Genomic DNA, 19,472 nt, shown 5'->3' on the forward strand with positions numbered 1-19,472 from the left:
TGGAAAAGGAAATTCTTTCAGTCCTCTTCTCATCCCTGGTTCAAGGCACCTACTCCCTGATGTTTCACTTAGCTGGCATGCATTCATTTGACCATTTAGTTAACAAAATTAAGCCAGATCAAAAAAAGGGAGATTAAAGAAAGAGAACAGAATAGGGGAGAGAAAGATGATAAAACAGAGAAGCCCTGACAGAACTTTCAAAACTGTCATTCCTGGAGCAGCAACAGCAAAGCACAGTGGGGCTCTTCAAGCCATTCACAATGTTTCAGGCATTTCACTCTGCCCAAGAAATATAAACAGTTGCAGCATAATCCTCCCATCCATGCTCTGTCAAAAGGTTYTGTTAAAGCAAAACTTGTTTAAAAAAAAAAAAAAAAAAAAGCTATAACTTCAGCTTTGATAAAGAATCAAAGCATTATATAAGTATATGAAATCAGACTTACTTTTAGCTGCTAAGAATCTTAGTTCAAATTTTTACCTATACGCTTTGCCAAGAAAAAAATAGGATCTGAAAGCATGCAGTACACAAGATCTGCCAAAGGTACAGTTTTCTGGGGAAAGATTAATTTTAACRGCTTATTCACCTCTGTTACTTTCTCCAGGCTCTGCTGTAGATCCAGCAATTCTTTATCATGTTGYTCTTTAATTTTATCCATCTCCACGTCATGGCTAGACACTTCTTCCTTCAGTGCTCCTTTTAAAGCTGTAAGCTCACGCTCCCTCTTTCTCAGTATCTCTTCTTGTTGATCCTTCGCCACTAATACTTCTTGTAGATCCTGCTTCATCTGCATAAGCTCCTAAGAAAAAAAAAGGAAAAAAAAGAACCAAACACAGCTAGCATCAGTGACTCCAGTAAATGGGCTCTACAAGACATAATCTATTCCTTTAAAACTCTAAGTAAGTTGCAGTATGCCAAAAGTATTACTCTTAACAAATAAATATTTTCCATTTTCATATCAATTATCTTTTAGGTTCATGAAAAATAKTAAATTCTCAGGCACTACTGAGAGAACACTCATGATCGTGGCGTTAACATAATGTTCATGTAACACGCAGTTCTTGAATTATACAGTTAAACAGTATAGCTACTGTGCAACTCAAGACRTGTTGAGAATAATCCCCAAAGGAGGGGAGAAATGATCATTTCATTTGTGTTGCAGAGGAGATAAACGTTCCAATACAAGCTGGCCCGCAAGGATAGCTTTGTTTCTTATATGACTGACACATCATTTGCAGCTTTTATAGAAAGCCAGGCATTTACTGAATGTAAAATGGCACTGATGTATCAATATGCACTAATCTAATAAACTGTTCTCTATTTCATCATCAGTAAAAAGGGCAACAGCAGACTTCTGTTGCAGCCTGACATGACAGAAACGCTCTTCAGTTTGTCTTCAGATGCTGTCCTTTCTCCCTCTCTGCTCTCATCAATAAACAGTTAATGTAGACAGTGCTTTGATGAGTTCTTTGAATTTTTTCAGTGCAACCTCATCTGGTGTTAATATGTACACCTTTATCTTTCGTAAATGTTCTTGAACATGGCTTTCCCTTTTCTGTCCACAATCCATTTTGTGAAAACAAACAACAGGAAGTAGATAATTCAACTCTGCCTCATCCATACATTATTTATTCTCTGCTCCTTTAAATAATAGGACTTGTACATTGTATTCCTTTTAGTGCTAATTTCCTTACTTTCATGCCCTCTTATGTAACTTACTAGTGTTAAATTACTTGGATGAAACGGGAAAAGCTAAAGCATGCCTGTCTTCTCTACCTCAATTCTCACATTTTTCAAAAAAAAAAAAAAAATCTTCTGATTTTTTTAGTGTTTTCTTTCCCCACTAACCTCAATCAGAACTTCCTTCTCCCCTTCATCAGTATGTTTTGCATTGTCCAGTTCATCATGCATCTCAGACAGTTGGTCTTGAAGATCTCTGATCTCAGTTTGGTATTGTTCCCGCTCCATCTTCACTTGAAAAAGCCTAATCATGGAGAAGAAAAAAAAGTTTTTAATTGTAGAAATGCTGATTCTTCCAAATACTAAACAGATCTGAATACCTATTCTCAGGCTTACCACCAGGTAAGAGGATAGAAAGAAGCAAAGCAATAATATGTCAAGGAGGGTAAAAATAAAAACTCTTTTTAATAGACATTTAAGTGTTTTTTTCCCCCCGAATTAGCATACAGATCATAGTCTTGTCTACAGTATTCAAGCATTTCTGTAAGACTGAACCACACCTTATGACTATTAAAAACAATTACAACACTAAAAACATTCACATTATAAATGTGAATACATTTGCAAAAAGACTATAATTCCAAAAACCTGTTTTACTGCAACATATTCTAAAAATAATCAATAATAATCAATCAATAATCAATAGCTGAAGCATTTCCTAAAATAATAATCTATTACTATTTCATTTCATAAACTATTTCATTCATCTAATCATTTTAAGAAGAGGGAAAAAAATTAAATGAATAAGCTTCCTAAAGCAAACTCACTCCTCCAGGTTTTCTCTAAGTTCCTTCTCACTTTCCTCCAGACGCTTTTTTAAGGCATCGTTTTCACATGTACTTTGATCAAGTTGCAACTGAAGCTCTTTCAGGGTTGCTCGTGTAGCATCTCTCTCTTCTTTGGCATTTTGCTGATTCTAAATTGCGTACAMCGAACAGTTAAGCAAGATAATAAACTGAACATTAAGAAATTAAAGGTTTGTTTATTGCAATATAAAGAGAGCCAAATTGAAGCATATTTGAACTATCTAAAACCTTTCTAACAAGGAAAAACAGTACCTTAATTTCCAGGTCCATTTTTTTCTGCAACTCTTCCACTTTCCTTTCAAGTTCTGTTTTTTGTTCCAACAAAGCTTTCACCTCAGCTGAAGAATCAGAAACCTGCAATCAGAGAGAGATTCTTATTGCAACAAATTTACGATTTTTTTTGACCATTTCCTTTTAAAACCTAAAATAAAACCACAAGCAAGGCTTATTAAGCATCACATCAACTGCCTGAGCTCACCTGGAACTTTTCATATGGGTCAAGTCAAGTTAATATTTTCAAAGAAACTGTGATTTGATTTCCATGTAACTTTTTATTAATTGTTCAATCATGATGCCCATAGTAGAGAAAATACTGTAAACCTAAAATAAATTAAACCTAAGCAACATCTGAATTAAAACATTAATATCTGAGGCCAAATTTCACTTTATTATATCACTGATAACACCCAGCAAAGGAAAACATGTGCCTCTGTCTCTATCTGAAGACACACATTAAACTTCTCGGAGTTTTGTGGGGGGTTTTTTTGTAATTTTTCCACCTGTTTTATATTTTATTTTCATTCCTTATAGACAAATATAAAAAGCAAGTATTTAGTTCTTTTTATGCTAACACTGCAAAACATACAAACCTCTACACTTTTTTTCTGTGCTTAAAAACAAACAAAACAAAAAACAGTCCATCACTTCACAGGAATCAGCCTAGATCGTCAAATGAGGTCAAATTTTGGAGAAATTTTAGTGACAGGATTCAAACTTAAGTAAACTGCATTTAAGCACATCTTCTAATAAATGTGCAAAATATTCTTCAAGTTTATTTATGTATCTTYGCAAACCGCGCACCTCAAAGATATCTTAAGTAAATTACTAGATTTAGAAAATGTAAAGATCAGTGACTGAACACTGCACCACTATAAGACAAGCTAAAGCAATTATGCACCTGTGCATTTCCAGCAGCCCTTGACTTTAAAGTCTGAATTTTCTCAAAAACCAAGTTGACTTTCCTCTTCGTAGCATCATCATTATCAGCACTTCTGAAACACAAATATCATGTAAGTGAGCACTGAAACTTCAAGGATGCACAGAAATTTAAGTGTAGCAGATGCACTTTAGTTCGTTTGCCCTTCCTTCCTCATCTTTAAAGAGGTTACCATCAGAAAACACAAAGGTTTAAAAAACAAATGGAGAAAGAACAGGTGGATGAGTGCTGTGCATTCAATGCACAACAAAAGAACTTTTGTCAACTTAAGAAATATAAGCACTTAAAACAGAAAGGCTTACTTTATGATTTTTCACCATTACATTCACATGAGATATGAACCAAACTCTTCATAAATCTACTTATGAATAGTAACCTATTCACAAGCTTCCTGAACTTATAATAGAAGTTTGTCTCCAGAAGTATTTAAAAGAAAGAGAAAAAAGAAACCCATATATTCTGATTTCCAGGTACATTTAATCAAATCCTGAATAATACCTCATGTAAATCCTGACTGCAAGGATATGTCAAGATCCTTTACTACCTTAAAGGACAATGGTGAGACACACCAGTTATGTAGTATTCATTAACAATTCATTTAGTTACAGTTTTGATTTTACAGTTTCAAATTTTAAATATAGTTGAAAATAAATGTTTAGAAGATAGAATTTCACCTTAAGGAGTTTGTTATGTTTACTCACCCTTCTTTAAGGTAATTATAAAGGATTTGCTTAGCTGTCTCTTCATTTGTTTGCTGTGCAAGACCTTGCTGACCTTTCAAGAGATCAGGAGTTGCCTAAAAGATAAATATTAAAAAAGGTATGAGGCTTTGCAAACACAATTTTTACAATCAAAATTCTCTGTTCAGCTCTATGAAGAAACATACTTACTGCAGTCCTCCTTGTCCCCACCATATTCATTCACTCAAACAAGAATGAGACCGTTTTTGAAAATATGTTTTCTACAGCCTCATCCAGGGGATTACTTTTTGTTTTATTATCTTCCAGAATAATCTTGCTATCCCATTCAGAAATATTACATGATGGGAGTTTGCTTTAATGAAGAACAGAAAAATACGTATCTAACAACATGACAACCTTGGTATACCACAGCACGAAATGCAACTGAAAGAGTATATTCAAAATTACCTGTATACTGGGGATGGATGAATATGTTTTTACAGAAATCTTCTTGGTTCCTGTATCTGGTGGAAGTGTAAATCGGTTTGGCAATAACAAAGTAGAAGTTACTGTTTTAACTTCCTCACTCTTACTCTGTCCTGGGAGTGTAGATGATCTAAACATGAAGCTCTCCGTGTAAGTTCTATCCTGTTTGTGATACTGCAGAGAATTGAAATGGCCGTTCTGAATGTCTTTATCAGGCGTCTGCAGCGTTCCAGCACTTCGAGCCAAACCTTTCATCTCCGCGGAAGTCAGCTTCTGATCTCTAGGTAACTGCTTATGAAGGCAAACTTCAGATGGTCTTAGCAAGTGCTCAGTTGACTTACCCAAACTTTTACTGAATTCATGCAAATAACCTGAATTTACCTCACGACTTAACGACAAGGCACTGTCAACACTTCTTGATCTTTTACGATCATCTGGGTGAATCTTACTCCTTTTTCCCATCCTACCTCTTCTCTGAGGACCAACTTTCTTATCAAACTTTTCAATTAGCTCATCAACTCCTGGAATTGAACCAGTGTCAATATCACGGCCAGTTCCAGGCAAAAATGGAATATACCTTCTGTTTTCATGTCGATTAACATTGTCTGCATAGATAGCATACTCTTGGTCATCAAGCAAAAATCTGTACAAGGAATTTGCAGAAGTGGGAGTAGCTGAAGAGGATGATGATCTTCGTGAGTCATCCAACACTGGCCCAGATGAATCTTGTCTGCGGAAAGGAAGAACATCTGGTCTAGGTTTCCTTGTTTCCATATGAGCAACGGGACTTACACACGAGGATCCTCCAGCAGATGAAAACGAACCTGAAACATGCACCTCATCGGAAGTGATCACGTTACTGGGACAATCCAACCCCTGCTTTTTTTGGTCTTCCACTGACCTGTTCAAGTGTATTTTTTTTGTACTTGCTTTGGTTGACTCTGCAAGATACGGATTTGTTTTCTGTAGGGACACTACTTTGGATGAGGAAATCCAGGGCCTTGCTTCAGTTTTACCTTCATCTGCAAATGATTTAGATTTACTGCACAGAGAAGACTGGTAAATGTCCAAGTTCAAGTTATTTTTTTCGGGATCATAAGGCTGTAAAAGCTCAGGATGTCTTTGAAAGTTCAACAAATTGGAGGACTTCAGTGGCCCATCTTTAAAATCCAATGTTCCATTTTCTTYTTCATCCATATTGGTTCTCTTTTGGCTTTTAAGCATACATGGTTGCATATGCTGTGTTCCAGAAAACTTCGTGTGTTCACCATTTTTGTCCTCCAGCTCATAGACAGAATTAGAGTCTGTGGTTGGTTTACTTACAGTCTGAGAAATGATCTGCTGTTCTTCTCCAGGTGGAGGAGGATTTTCTGGCAAACATCCTTCTGCATTGTTTAGTACTATGTAAGGATGCCCATSAATTCCTTGGACTCTAATACTGACACCGTAAGATCCTGTCTTCGAATTCTGGGCACTGCTGATTTTCTGAGTCTCTTCAGTGGCAAGTTCAAGAGTAACTTCATAGTCCTGCGACACTTGCTTAAAACCAGCAAAATAGGGCTCCATTATCTGAAAGTTATAGCTGCACCAAAAAAAAAAGTTTCAAATACTTCAGATTCTCTCATTGTTTGCTTCATACAACCATTCATTTCATACTTTGAACATTAAATAATATTCATTGAGGTGAATATGCAAGCTCAAAACAAACACATTRCAAAACAAAGACTAACAACTGACTGACAGAACGGGTTAATGGCATTTTATGAACGTAAATACTATGAAATAACAATAGTATAATTAGCTACATATAGCTTCTGCTAATTGCTTGGAAACAAAATTCAAATGATAGATGGTCCAATATTTTTGGAGTTAACCCATAACATCTTTTATTTAAGGTACCTTCACTGTATTTACTGGAAGAGCGTACTTTCAAAAACCAAAGCCCTTTTATGGCCAGCAGTTAATATCAGTTGTACTCACACCTGAATGTAAAAGCCTAGGAGACTAAAGCAAGCAGACAGTTTTAGGTTACCAGTTCAAGATAACTAAAGCACTGCAAGCACAGTTAATATCCTCATGCTTCTAACTCATGGTTTTTATCTGCTTTTTCAACTTTTGTTTTCAGAAACGGAGATGTGTCATTGTTTCCTATAACAGTCTCCTTATGTCCTGTAAAACCTTTTATGTCACTATCATATTTTATAGTGAAAATATTATTTGTTTCTAAGTACATCTGAAAACAAACTTTTTCATCTCTTACCTCATTGTCCTCCATAAGTATAAACTATGCTACAAATTAATTTAACAATCTGAGGGATTTTTCCAGGAAACTCCAGCTGTTGTTTTAAAAACCAGACACTTAGTTGACCAACAGAAAAATACTTTTAGTATTTCCAAAGCTGATAACATTTCTGTTTTTCCTGAAAAAAATGAACTCTGTGTTCCAAAATTGTTTCAAACTTAGAAAACAAAAAAGATTAAACTCTACTTGCATTTCAAATGCTAAAAAATTTCCCTCTCTAGGCACTATTTTTGTGGGTAGTTTTATTTCACCATCATCATGTTTTATGAGCAAACAGTCAACTGGTAATTACTGACAGCAGAGGTAATAGTAGGAGCTCTGTCTATAGAGACTAGACCAGAAGAGGGTGACAGCCTGGTATGAAACTTTGGCAAACTTCGGAACTAAGCTAAAGATTTGAGCTATCACTGCACCCTGACAACAAGAACACTAAAGAAGGGTGAATAACTGACATCCAAAGGGATACTGAAACATTAGTACCACTCTAAAAACAAACCTCTGTAAACCCTTTCTATTCTTACGTATCTCAGCGTGAAGTATCTCTCTCAGATACTCTAATCAGCAACAGAATAATCATTTTCTCACAATGAATTAAAAAATGTCACTTGATACTAGCAGCACGCTAGTCTAGAGCCGATTCTTTTTTTTAACATTCACATCCCCTGAAAAGCCCTCTCCTCTACTCAAGAAACAGCCCTAGGTATTCATCAGTTGCAAACTCCATCTGTAGGAATCTGCATGTAGTTCAAGACACAAGGCATCRATCGTTTTAATGATGGAAAACAGACGACACAAACACAAAGAACCACCCTAAAAACAGTCTCCATGACAAATTTTTCCTTAGATACATAAACATTTTGTAMACTAGTTATCACAGGACTTCACTTCCCTTAGTAAAAGGAAATAAAATAGACACCGTGAATCTGATCTCAGTTTATGACTTCCCGTGATAGGAAGAGAAACAGAACACAGAAAAAGGCACCATCGAGCCAAGGAAAGCCCATGGGCAGCGAAGGCCGAGGGGAGTGCAGAAACAAGAAGGGTCAAACTGTGAAAGGAAACACAAGTACCAACACAGTGCATTGTCCTGGGGCTCCATTCTATAGATTTCTCCATACTATTTGATCTTCTTTTCTGATTACTTACCCTGTCTCACAATAACTACAACCTTCCAACCTTAATGATTCTATGATCATAATGGTATTTTGGAAAATGCATTATGTTGACTGATAGTGCTATTAACATTAAACAGATCAAAATCAAGATGTGAAAGATAACTGGGATGCAGAAAATGTGCATTAGTCCTGCCACTCAAATTTTGGAGACTTCCACAGACTTCATACTTCATTAGATGACAAGGCACAGTAGATAACATTGCCAAAACTATATCTTATTAAAGAGTGTTTTTTTTTTTTTTAAACAATATGTGAAAATTGCAAATGTTGTGGAGTTTATCATGAAAATCTAATGATGTTTACTATTTAATTACAGTTAAATTCATATTTTATGCATACATTACACAGCCTGCAGCTCTGGTTTTGGCAGGCATGCAACAAGAGATTAAAATGAAAGGCCTGAAGCTCTTACTTTCCCATCTGCCTGGCCCATTCCTAGGATGGAGCCACCAACTCAAAAGTGGGGGGCAACTGAATCATTCATGAGTCAGTTTGCTGCCTGGCACGAAGGTTAAGGCAATCAGTCAACCCCGTTTCATGTACTACAAATGACTGAAATTCTGCCGTGTGACAAAGGGGAGGAGCTGGCAGCCGGGTCCATTGGCAGCTACCTCTGTCTGTCCTTAATCCTCTTTAAGTCTGCTGCAGCCCTCAAATGTTAGGAGAGCACAGTTTGTTTACTGTTAAGCTTATGAAAAGAGGTTAGATATTTTAACACTAGTTAAGAAGAGATTTTCCCTATTTGTTGGGCTGCTTATTGTCTCCTTATAGCTACTTATTAAATAAAGAGACTTTTTWAAAAAAATCTGATCTTCAGGAAATAGGCAGTAATTCTGCAAAAAACATTAAGACAAGTCTTCCTATTATTTTATGAAACCAATTTTTATTTCCTATTTGTGAAGTAAATGTTATTTCAACAKCTTGTAACAAATAAGCAGAACACTAGTACTTTAGGACTTTACACTAYTAACTACTACTTTAACAATTTTCTTTTGAATATATTCTGTTTGCTAAGAAGACAGAGAATATTTATACTCCAGGACATACAACTACCAATATTGTTTTGCGATGACAAGCTCAACTACAATTTAGAACAATGAAGATACATTGTCATCTTCCTCCTAGTAACCTTATCTGSTGCTCTCAGCAAGCCAAATTTTACCACGCAACAAAGTTGCACCTGAAAACTTGAGAACTGTCTGGAAAAGGAAACAGCTTGACTTTCTACAGTTATACAGTATTAACTTWAGCAGCTGGATTTACTAATCACCAAGCTTGGTAAATCCAGTCGTTATCTCAAGGAAGTTTAAAAGAACACTGACTTAAAGACCCAGAAACCCAGTCAGACACAAGTGAAGCAAATTTATACCACTATGCAACACACAGTCCTATAGGTATTGTTGGAGAGAACATTCCCTGGATACCTACACTTTTTTGAAATTTCAACAACAGCAAAAGAAGGTATTTTTCAATCAAATATCTCCCCGAAAAGTGTCAAGAGCTGAAAGAAACAGACTTCATAAATGAGCTCCCCATCAATTCAGCCTGAGATTGCAGGTCTCTATACACACACACGAGGCCCTTCCTCACTTTGAAACCTCATGAAAAATGTGGGCATTTCCTGCATGATCACACCCACTGCTTCATTAGGCTACTGGATCAACCTTCTTAAAAATACAGAATATGTTGGTTTGAATGATACTTTACTTCAACTTAGCATTTTTCCATTTGTCTTCAAACGGCACAGGCCACAACTTGCTGTCATTGAAAGCTGCAGTTCAGGCACAGAAAGCACAGTTAGCTGCACATTCCCCCCAACTCCTTCGGTGACAGTGACAGCCACTGTGCAGCCATACAGCAACCCAGAACATCTCTGCTGATCCAGCATGAGATCTGCAGTTTTCTAGCAGATCAGCAAGGGTACCAGGGGACACTAACATCATCTACTTTGGGAACAAAATGGACTCAGACCATCCTGCAGCCAAYCACAAAATCACAAACTGAATTTGTGTTTTAGTCCCATTTTTGGGGACAGAGACCATTACAAAATTCTACAAATAAAAAGACTGGCACAGAAAGCTGTTCAGGCACTTTGATTTTAGTATTTATTTTCAAAATAGCCTTCATAAAGGGCTTTAAGCACTCATTAGAAGAAAATATATATTGACTTCCACTGCATATAGAAGTTTCACATTTTATTACTATTACTGTTTATCAAAAATTGCTTCATAGCAATTTTTTTTTAATATAAAAAGAATTTTTTAGGAGTTACGTTATGTCCGAAAATCTAATACATCCAACATTGTAAGGCATGTTATTTTCTTAACTGCTCTTTCTACAAGGGTGATTTGATACTTCACAAACTACCATCATGGGAGCAGAACATTGAAGGCTTAACAGGTCAAAAACATTTTTAAATGCCTGAAAACCATGTCCTTTCACAGCTGCTATCACCTATTTAAAAGCTAGCTATGAGTAGTTACTTGATATCCTGCCATACAAGAAAGAAAACCCCTGTAGCCTGGAAACCCTACTGCTCTTCCTGCCAGCAAAGCAGAAAAGAGCACTTTGAGAAACATATTCCTGTTCCAGAGATGTCCCTTCTCCCTGGCAGCTCTGCGGCACTCCTAACACCACAGGATCAGAGAGGCAGGGAACTGCAGCCACTCATCAGCAGTCTCTCTTCCTTAGCCAGATCTACAAACCAGATGTATCCAAAAATGTCACTTTCCAAATTCCAGGCTTAGCACATGCTATTCGCTCACGTGTGCCCTGCCTCATGCATACTCAACATCAAGCCTCTAAGGCAGCAGCAGCCAAGCACSCCACACACCTGCTTCCAGCACGTGGGATAATTTTTCCTAGGATTGGTTAGCCAGGGCTCCTATGATAACGCATCAGCAAAAGGCTTGGCCAACATTTGGAGGCACCAACTGATATATTCCCTGGCCTCCTCCCCGAGTTAGATGTCCTCATAGGTGTTGACCCACACATACGTGAATGTTTCTTAGCATATACCTAGTAGGTGCAACAGTTGTCTCTCACACACAGAAATATGGAAAAACATAAAGAATCTTGCTATTTCACTTTTTCCATTGCACTAGTATGACAATCTCTTGATGACAGAAATATTGAAGTTGCTTTGTGTAAAGTATCATAATTCTAAGGTTAACTGATTTAATTGTATTTCCCTTCCATGCAAGTTATAACCAACCTACATGCTAAAAGTTGAAATAATTTGCTGCCCATAGTCCTTAATTAGTGCCTTGAAACTGGATTTACTGTACTGGATTAGATTTCGAGCTGATCAAGTTGAGCATTTCATCTCAAAGTACATGACTTGGTAAATCTGATAGAACACATTTAGGACCCAGAGATTCTCTGCTTAAAACAAAGCAGAAGTTGTCAGCAAAGACAACTCCATGCAACATTGCATGAAGTCTATGAAGCACTAATTTTAAAATCTTAAAAAAATTTGTTGCATTTCAACCAAAACACTCAAAGCTCTTTCAGAATTTTGCCTATCCAACAGTCAGTAACCCTCTGAATTCATATTTTAAACAATGCATAACAACCTGCTCCCTTTGATTGCTATTAATTTAATCAACTGCCCTCATTTTATCTAGTTCTTTATATAATTTTTGCTTTTGGACTGATGAAAAAGAATATGAAAGCTGTACTTACACAGTATCTATACATTAAAAAAAAAGAAAAGGGATGTAACAATTTATGGATGTTTACTCCATTTTTTTTCCACACATGCATTGATAAATGTCAGGAAGGAACTGTAAAATTTGTCCTCCAACTAAAACTGAGCTTGCACTCCAAGCTAAATAACAGATTCTCCATACAGCTGACTATTCAAAAAGCTGCAGTTACATTGCACAAAGACAACTCGGGTGTTAGGTCAAAAATAAACTATAGTGCTATGGAAGAAAGAGAAAAAAAAAAACCACAGGAAATAACACTGGGAGAGAACAGGAAGGAAAACTTGCATACTATGAGGGCAAAGAAAAGGAAATAGAAGATAATTCATGGAAAGACCAAATGCTGTAATGTTTTTGCACTTGGTAGAATACAATCTCACAAATATACCTAGCAAACATGAGGGAAAGCCGCATGAATGTCAATCCTACCTACAGTCAGAGGATTCTACAGTGGGAAAATGAGTTTGGCTGCACTCTGTGCATGTTAAGTCTATACAAAGAATCATTCAGGGCAGCCGAGTTCACTTCACCTTCTGCTGACAGCATGGTGGAACAGAGAAAAGTCAAATCTTAAATTTCTAGGTATGTGTCTATAAAACAGCATAGGTGAAAACTAGTCATGATGCAAACTGACAACAACCAGCAATAGCCAGTGCTTGTAAATGACAAGTTCACCATATTTTCAAGATGTTCCTTCTCCTGATTAGGATTTTTATTTCATTTGAGGCATATTTTCAGTCTATATAAAATTATATATATGGTATCTAGAAGCCATTCCCTGTACTAAATAATGACACCTATAGAACACAAGAAAGCTTGCAGATCAGTTTCTTTTTGTGCCTATAAAAAGGCACAAAAGCCTCTAACTTACCATTTGCTTCCTAATGGTGAAAATTCAAGAGTTTCCAATTGCCCACCCAGAGAATTTTTTTGTAATACATCAAATAATAACTCAGTATGGGGGTCTCTGGCAGGAAGTGGTGGAATAAAACGAATCCGAGAATTTTTTTATGCTCAGTCAACTTTTCTGATGACAGYATCAAAGACCTAGCTAAAGCTTCTATTCATAACAAACTGCAAAACACACCAGTGAGTTAAATATATTCACCCTATTTACAAGCAACAAGAAGGCTTAATGTCTGGCTTCTTCTTCCTACCTATTAGAATAAATAACACTGACAAATTCCATGCTTGAAACTCCTGGGCTGCTGGAAACCCAGACCATATGGCATGCGTTACTCACAACTCCAAAGAAGTACAAGTGTTATACCATAAAAACTTATCATGATGCCAAGTATAACTTTACGCAGATGCTCAACCCATAAAACAGAAGTTTGATAGTCACCTCTTCAAGGACAGGAATACATTTGGGTTTAATGAAGACTGGGAATGCAAGGAAACACTAATAGTTTAAAGCAAGATCTGGGTCTAAAGTTACTCACATCTTGGTTCACATTCCCACTRGCTGAAAAAATGTCACATGTAGGGAACTGTTACTCTCTCGAAATGTCCCACATAAGTATCTGATAAACTAGCAAAATGCTTGAACTGTGTGACAACGCACTAGTCTTGATATGAATTCTCCTCCACTTTATCRAACCACAAACTTTCATTTCTACTGAAGAAATTCAGAAATATCAACTGAGCGACACAAGGACTTAAGAGGTTCTAACTACAGTTTGTGATTTCAAAAACATAATTGGTTTCTATCCAAATATCTAATACTATACTTCTCCACAATAAATTCTATGCAATTTTACTACATTTTCCTCCAATTGTCAGCATTAGAAGCCTTGCATTTTGTTGCAAAGGAAATTATCCTAATGATATCATGGGGATGTATTATTGTTTAAATAAAGAGTATCCTGTGCGTATTCTTAGAGGTTGCAGCACACACATCAAGCTTGCTAAAAAGTCTTTTGGAAAGCCTTTCTCAAAGAAATGGAAACAGAGTTAGAGCCATGTTTTTGCCAGTGCTTTAAGGTCACAAAAGTGTTTTTTAGTATTTTAGTATTACTTAAAATGATGTTCCCCTAATCAAAACAAAAAAATATTCCTTGGCACCTTCTCCACAATATCTCTACCCAAGAAAAAAGTAATCTTGCCTACACTAATTAAAGAAACACAACTGACCTTTGACAGAACACAAGAAAAAGATGGAATAATCTATAAGGAAATGCAACTATTTAATACAAAAAAGGTAGGTAAAATAGACTTTAGCATTCAGATTTAGACAGTCAGACAGGGTCAGAACTTTACGTGTATTCAAGCTGGTTATGGCTTCAATTTTCCTATTGTTAAGCTTTGTCTTAATTAYCACTGTATTCTTTAAACTCTTGGCTTCCTACCCATCTATTTTCTTTGAACTAATGCAACCATGCATTTTAAATTTAAATATGAAGTCAGAACTTTGGGCCCTGCGCCCAGCCACCAAGAGACAACAAGATGATATCATCACAGTCAGTCTGAGAGGCATAGACTGGCAGAGAGCAGAGGCCAGATACTGCTCAGAGGCAGGAAGATTCACCATGTTCCCAGGGAGATGCAGCATCAAGAGGGTCCTGGTGCAGACCCTCCTTGCACTCTGAGCCCAAGTTTAGCCAGCTCTGCAAACTACCACTCTTCTCACCCTCACGCAGGAATAGCATAATGGCTGGGGGGAAATGAGAGAGATGGGACTGCTTTTTTACGAGGCTTAAAGCGCTTGTGGAATTCTAATGTAACATTACAGCCTGATTGTTCTTGCAAACAAAGGCTCCTACTGCTGCACCAATTACAGGAGCCAGACGTTTGTTCTCTGGGTGCAATAGCTAATGATCTGCAAATGATTGTATGAAGGCGCATCTCAGCCCATCAACAGCTTCAGCAAGGCCTAGCAACATATTCTGAGCTAATTCACATCACTGAAAGCATTCCCCCGCACCATCTAAAACGTAAAGAGCTTTCCCTTTTTGTATTACRCTTTATGTTGAGATAAATCACAATTCAGTTTCTGCTTTTATTTTGGAGTGTTTTACGTGCATAAAATGCATTTTCCCCCTTCTAATAATCTTTAGTAGCTTTCAATAACATCTTTCAATATAATTTAAAATAGGGCTGGAACATTTCTAGTGACTGGTAAGTACTTACAAGACTTCTGCAGAAGTGCGTGTGCACACACACACGCATGTGTAAGACRATGTATATGCATGGGCAGCTGAGCTAGCAAGTCTCATTTTCATAATATATTTATACAGTTCTAAAATCAACTCTTTTAGCTATATTAATAGGGTGCATACTATTTACCTAGAAGTTAAGAATTATTAAGTTAGGCAAATGCCTGAATTCAAACTCCTGTCATGCTCAGACTGCCGAGAATCATGCGGCCACTTTAATATCGATAACACTCAGTGCAGCAAAGCACAAGTGCCCTTGCAGAAAGGGGCAGCTGTGCTAAGAATTCAGACATATTCCAGCCTTACCAACCTTGATGGTGGCTTTTAAGTGAAAGTGCTTTCTAAGAAGTTTCTGTTATCACCATTATTCCTCACTATTCTCTGACTTCACCAAAATCAAGCACCAAAAAAGGTACTATAAAATACTCATTTGAGACTTGATACCATCTAGTCAATGTATCTCAGAAATATAAAAGACAGAACAACTTAATTTAAAAAAGTTTATCTTGCCTAAAAAAAAAAAAAATAGTTAAAAGGCATATGTGGAAAGAATATGCTAGATACTTTAAAGTGTTTGCTATGGATTTCATCATTCATTCAATTTCACGTAAAACAGAAGTTTATATATACACCTACACTTTGACAAACTTCTTCAGGAAGGCTGCCAGCTCTTTTGGCAGAGATGGTCCAAGATCCCAGCAAATGCACTGAACTCTAATCCCAAACAGTGGCGACTCCATGACTACCACTTCACTAAATCTTCAACCCATGCATTCCTAGTTTGTTAATCCCTCAGGTTTAAACATTAAATTGTCATACTCAGCCATATTGAAAAGTATTGCTATTTAGATTTAAACCACTCAGAAAGGCAAGGCCAAAATAAATCCTGAAATGCGTTAATGTTTCCAGATAAACGTGTCTGACACAGTCAGTCCATGAGCACACAAAATACCTTCTCTCATGCAAAAGCTTGGTTAGAAGATATTCTCCAACACAGTTAGACCGAGATGGTCCTTGTCTTTTTTTGACAAAGGACAAAAAACAATTTTTTCTTTAGTATGTACTACCAACATACCAACTTTCAAGACTTAGGAAAACAATACAACTCTTAAAAAAAAAAATGCATATGTAAAGCTGTGTGTTCAACAGCACAGCCAGAGAAATTCAAACATCTTCACCTCATCCAGGCCATTCATGACCACAGAATCATAATGGTTAGAAAAACCTTTAAGATCACAGAGTCCARCCATAAACCCTTCTGCACCAAACCTGCTAGACCATGTCCCTAAGTGCTTCATCTAAGAGGTGGTTCTTCTTCACTCCAGTAGTGAACAAAGGGATTTTTTGGTAAAGCTTAGTTAAATTTCACGCTGCAGAAACTACACTTGTCTATTTTAAGTTAATTTCTGACATCAAAGGAATTATTTGGCCCCAAAATAGATAGGGTAGAAATTTTTAAATAATAACTTGCCTATCATGAGCCAAATGAATGCCTTGCAATATGCCTTTGTAGAAAGGTTCATCTCACATTGCTCCATGACAAAACATTTAAATATTTAATTTTGAGGTCATGCCATTTCACCTACACATTTCAGATGACACTGCAGACACTAGACAAACCAGTTTCACCAATACCCTGAGAAATATCAACTTCCTATTACACAATACAGGATAGAAGATCAGAAGCGTACTATCCCATGTGCCTTTTTTTTTTTTCCTCCCCTCTCCTTTTCTTTCCACATCGTTTCATTGGGGGGGGGGGGGGGAATCTCTACACAAGATCCATAGCTGCACCACAGACCAGGTTTTCAGAATATCAAATTCTGCATCCTCCACATTCCCCTGTCATGGGAAGCCTAATTGCATTCTCCACCATTTTACTAATGACAAAAATCTAAAAAATGCATTTAGCACAAATTTTAAAAATCCTTAATTTCTCAGAGGCAATTCAGGTAGCCTAAATAGTCATGACCTTTACTAGATTTAGAATAAGCATAAAGCACCAAGTCAGGCCCTGAGAACAAAAACAGTCATGCTAAGCATGACTGGAGAACACATGGAGTACAGAGTCTCTTTGGTACACAAATTCTGCAAGCAACCAGGTTAGCAAAGACTACCCGTCCCTCTTCACTGCTATTGTAATGTCAGAATGTCAGAATTGTAAGATTCTGACATCCACCAAAACAAATCCCCCACGCGTGCATCCGTATTGAGATGGGGTTTGGAAACAGTAAGAGTCATGTGCAATTCAAGGAACTCTTCCAATTGTTAACCCATAGTTGTTACCTCAGTTCTTTCTTAATCTGAATTACTGCCATTTTTGTTTAGGTCCTATTAAGGGGTTTTTTTTTTTTTTTTTTTTTTTTTGTTTCTTTTTCTTTTTTAAAGCCTTTCTTAACAGACTCCAATATGAAAAGTTTTAATTTTCATTTACAATCTTTTCAGAAGAAATGAAAATCCTGACCTCAAACTTAACAACACAAAATAACACAAAAACCCACTACTTGCTTCACGTACTTCTACACYGACCAGCAATCACAGCACACATTATACACATGGTGGAACTTATTCTGGGTCTAACACTAGGAAAAAGGATGAGACAGTTCAACAGCACTTCTAGATAATATAATTCTTAAATGCTTGTTATTGGTAGYCAAATGATTTTTCATAAGCCACTACAAGAAGGTCAGTGGTGCCTTGTTTTTGCCATCTTATTTACGTCTTTTCCAAGTCACAAAGTATTGTTAAAACCAGTTCTATAAAGAAAAGCTTAAGTATGAGGCATGTGACAGAGCTATGTTTTTTTTTTCTTTGTCAGAATAAGCATCAAACATCTAATCTGTCCAACGTACACAGGTATGCCACAAATCACTACATCCGAGGGTTGTCCTGATTCATATACATGAATCACCTGACAAGAGCACGCACCGGTCAAACACACTGGAGATGTTCAGATACATAAAACCACCTGCAAGGCGGGGATTCCAGTACTTCTCTTGTGACAATTACTCCAAATATGCTKCATTCTGCCCCGAAAAATGAATAAATAGTTAAGTAAATAAGATAGAAGCTATTAACAACTGTTTTTCCGTGGCTGCAAGCGGTTACGGGGCCGGCGAAGCCCGCCCGCCGCCGCCCGGTCCCCCCGCACGTGAAGCCGCGAGGCGCGGGCCGGGCCCGTCCTCGCCCGCCGCAGCGCGCTCCGCACCGGCGCGCCCCTCCGGCCGAGAAATGCGGAGGGAAAAATAAAGAAATAAAGGAAAACATAACACTCAACAGAGGTTAATTCGGGGAGTGCAGAGGGAGAGGCAGGAGCCCGCGAGTCCCCGACGAGGAATGCCAGGAATCCCTGCAGGAATGTGCGCGGCGGCGGCGCCCCCCGCGCGGCCGCCCCGGGGGCTCCAGCCCGGCCCAGCTCTCTTCACCTGAAGCCCCGGGCCGGCCGGCACCTTCCCGCCGAGGTCCCGGGGAAGGAGCCGCCGCCCCCCGCCCGCGAGGCGCCGCCGCCGCCCGAAAGCCCCCCCGGGACAGCAGTGGCTCACGGGGCCCCGCGCCGCGTCCGCCGCCCGCCGCCCCCTGCCCGCGCCGCGCCGCTCTCCTCACCCGTCCCGGGCCGCCTCGCCCTGTGCCGCGAGCGCCCCGCCAACTTCGCGCTCGCCGCCGCCCCCGCCGGGCCAGGCGCGCTCGCAGCCGAGCCGCGCGCCGACTGCCCGCCCCTCCAGCGGGGGAGGGGGCGCCGCGGCCGCGCCGCGCGGGGCGCGCTGCCTCAGGTGAGCGGGGCGAGCGAGCGGCCGCCTCGCGCCGCGGCCGTTGAGCGTCTGAGGGGAGCGGCCGTTAAACGTCCGAGAGGAGCGCGAGGCGCCCCGCGCCGCGGCCGTTAAACGTCTGACGGGAGCGCGAGGCGCCCCGCGCCGGCGGAGCGAGGACTCTCGTGTCCGCTCGCCCGGCGGCCGGGCCCGGCTGGTCCGGGCCGTCCCTGCGGAGGTAAGCGGGGCCGGAGGAGCCCGGACTCCCCTCAGCGGCCAGGCTGCCTCTTCTTGACGCCCTCCCGGGCGGGCCGGAAGCGGCGCCACACGCGGCCCGCGGCTTTCCAGAACATTCTGCCCATGCGGGAGGGCTGAGGCGGCGGCCGCCCGCACACAGGTGGGCAGTGCACGCGGCCTGCAGGGGTCAAAACGCGTTGGACKCCACGTCCCTGAGCATGGCC

At 39.1% G+C, this 19,472-nt stretch overlaps 1 protein-coding gene across 4 annotated transcripts in view; it reads right to left on the reverse strand.

The window, feature by feature from the left end:
• CGNL1 (cingulin like 1) overlaps positions 1-18,914 on the reverse strand; it is a 51,433-nt gene extending 32,519 nt beyond the window's left edge. For 2 of the 4 annotated variants that reach the window (XM_026045727.1, XM_026045729.1), the window contains exons 1-8: positions 18,194-18,285; positions 4,909-6,508; positions 4,462-4,556; positions 3,722-3,815; positions 2,797-2,898; positions 2,506-2,654; positions 1,847-1,982; positions 585-797 (exon numbers count right to left, since the gene is read on the reverse strand). In XM_026045727.1, coding sequence (XP_025901512.1) covers positions 585-797; positions 1,847-1,982; positions 2,506-2,654; positions 2,797-2,898; positions 3,722-3,815; positions 4,462-4,556; positions 4,909-6,508; positions 18,194-18,225 — 2,421 coding nt within the window. In that variant the 5' untranslated portion in view covers positions 18,226-18,285. Of the gene's footprint in view, positions 1-584; positions 798-1,846; positions 1,983-2,505; positions 2,655-2,796; positions 2,899-3,721; positions 3,816-4,461; positions 4,557-4,650; positions 4,716-4,908; positions 6,509-18,193; positions 18,286-18,868 lie in introns of those variants that run through there. The other 2 variants (XM_026045728.1, XM_026045730.1) reach the window with 2 other exon arrangements.
• Positions 18,915-19,472: the final 558 nt, after the last annotated feature.

Source organism: Nothoprocta perdicaria, unplaced genomic scaffold (assembly GCF_003342845.1).
Source record: "Nothoprocta perdicaria isolate Ctin4 unplaced genomic scaffold, notPer1 scaffold_41, whole genome shotgun sequence".
In the NCBI taxonomy this organism is placed as follows: domain Eukaryota; kingdom Metazoa; phylum Chordata; class Aves; order Tinamiformes; family Tinamidae; genus Nothoprocta; species Nothoprocta perdicaria.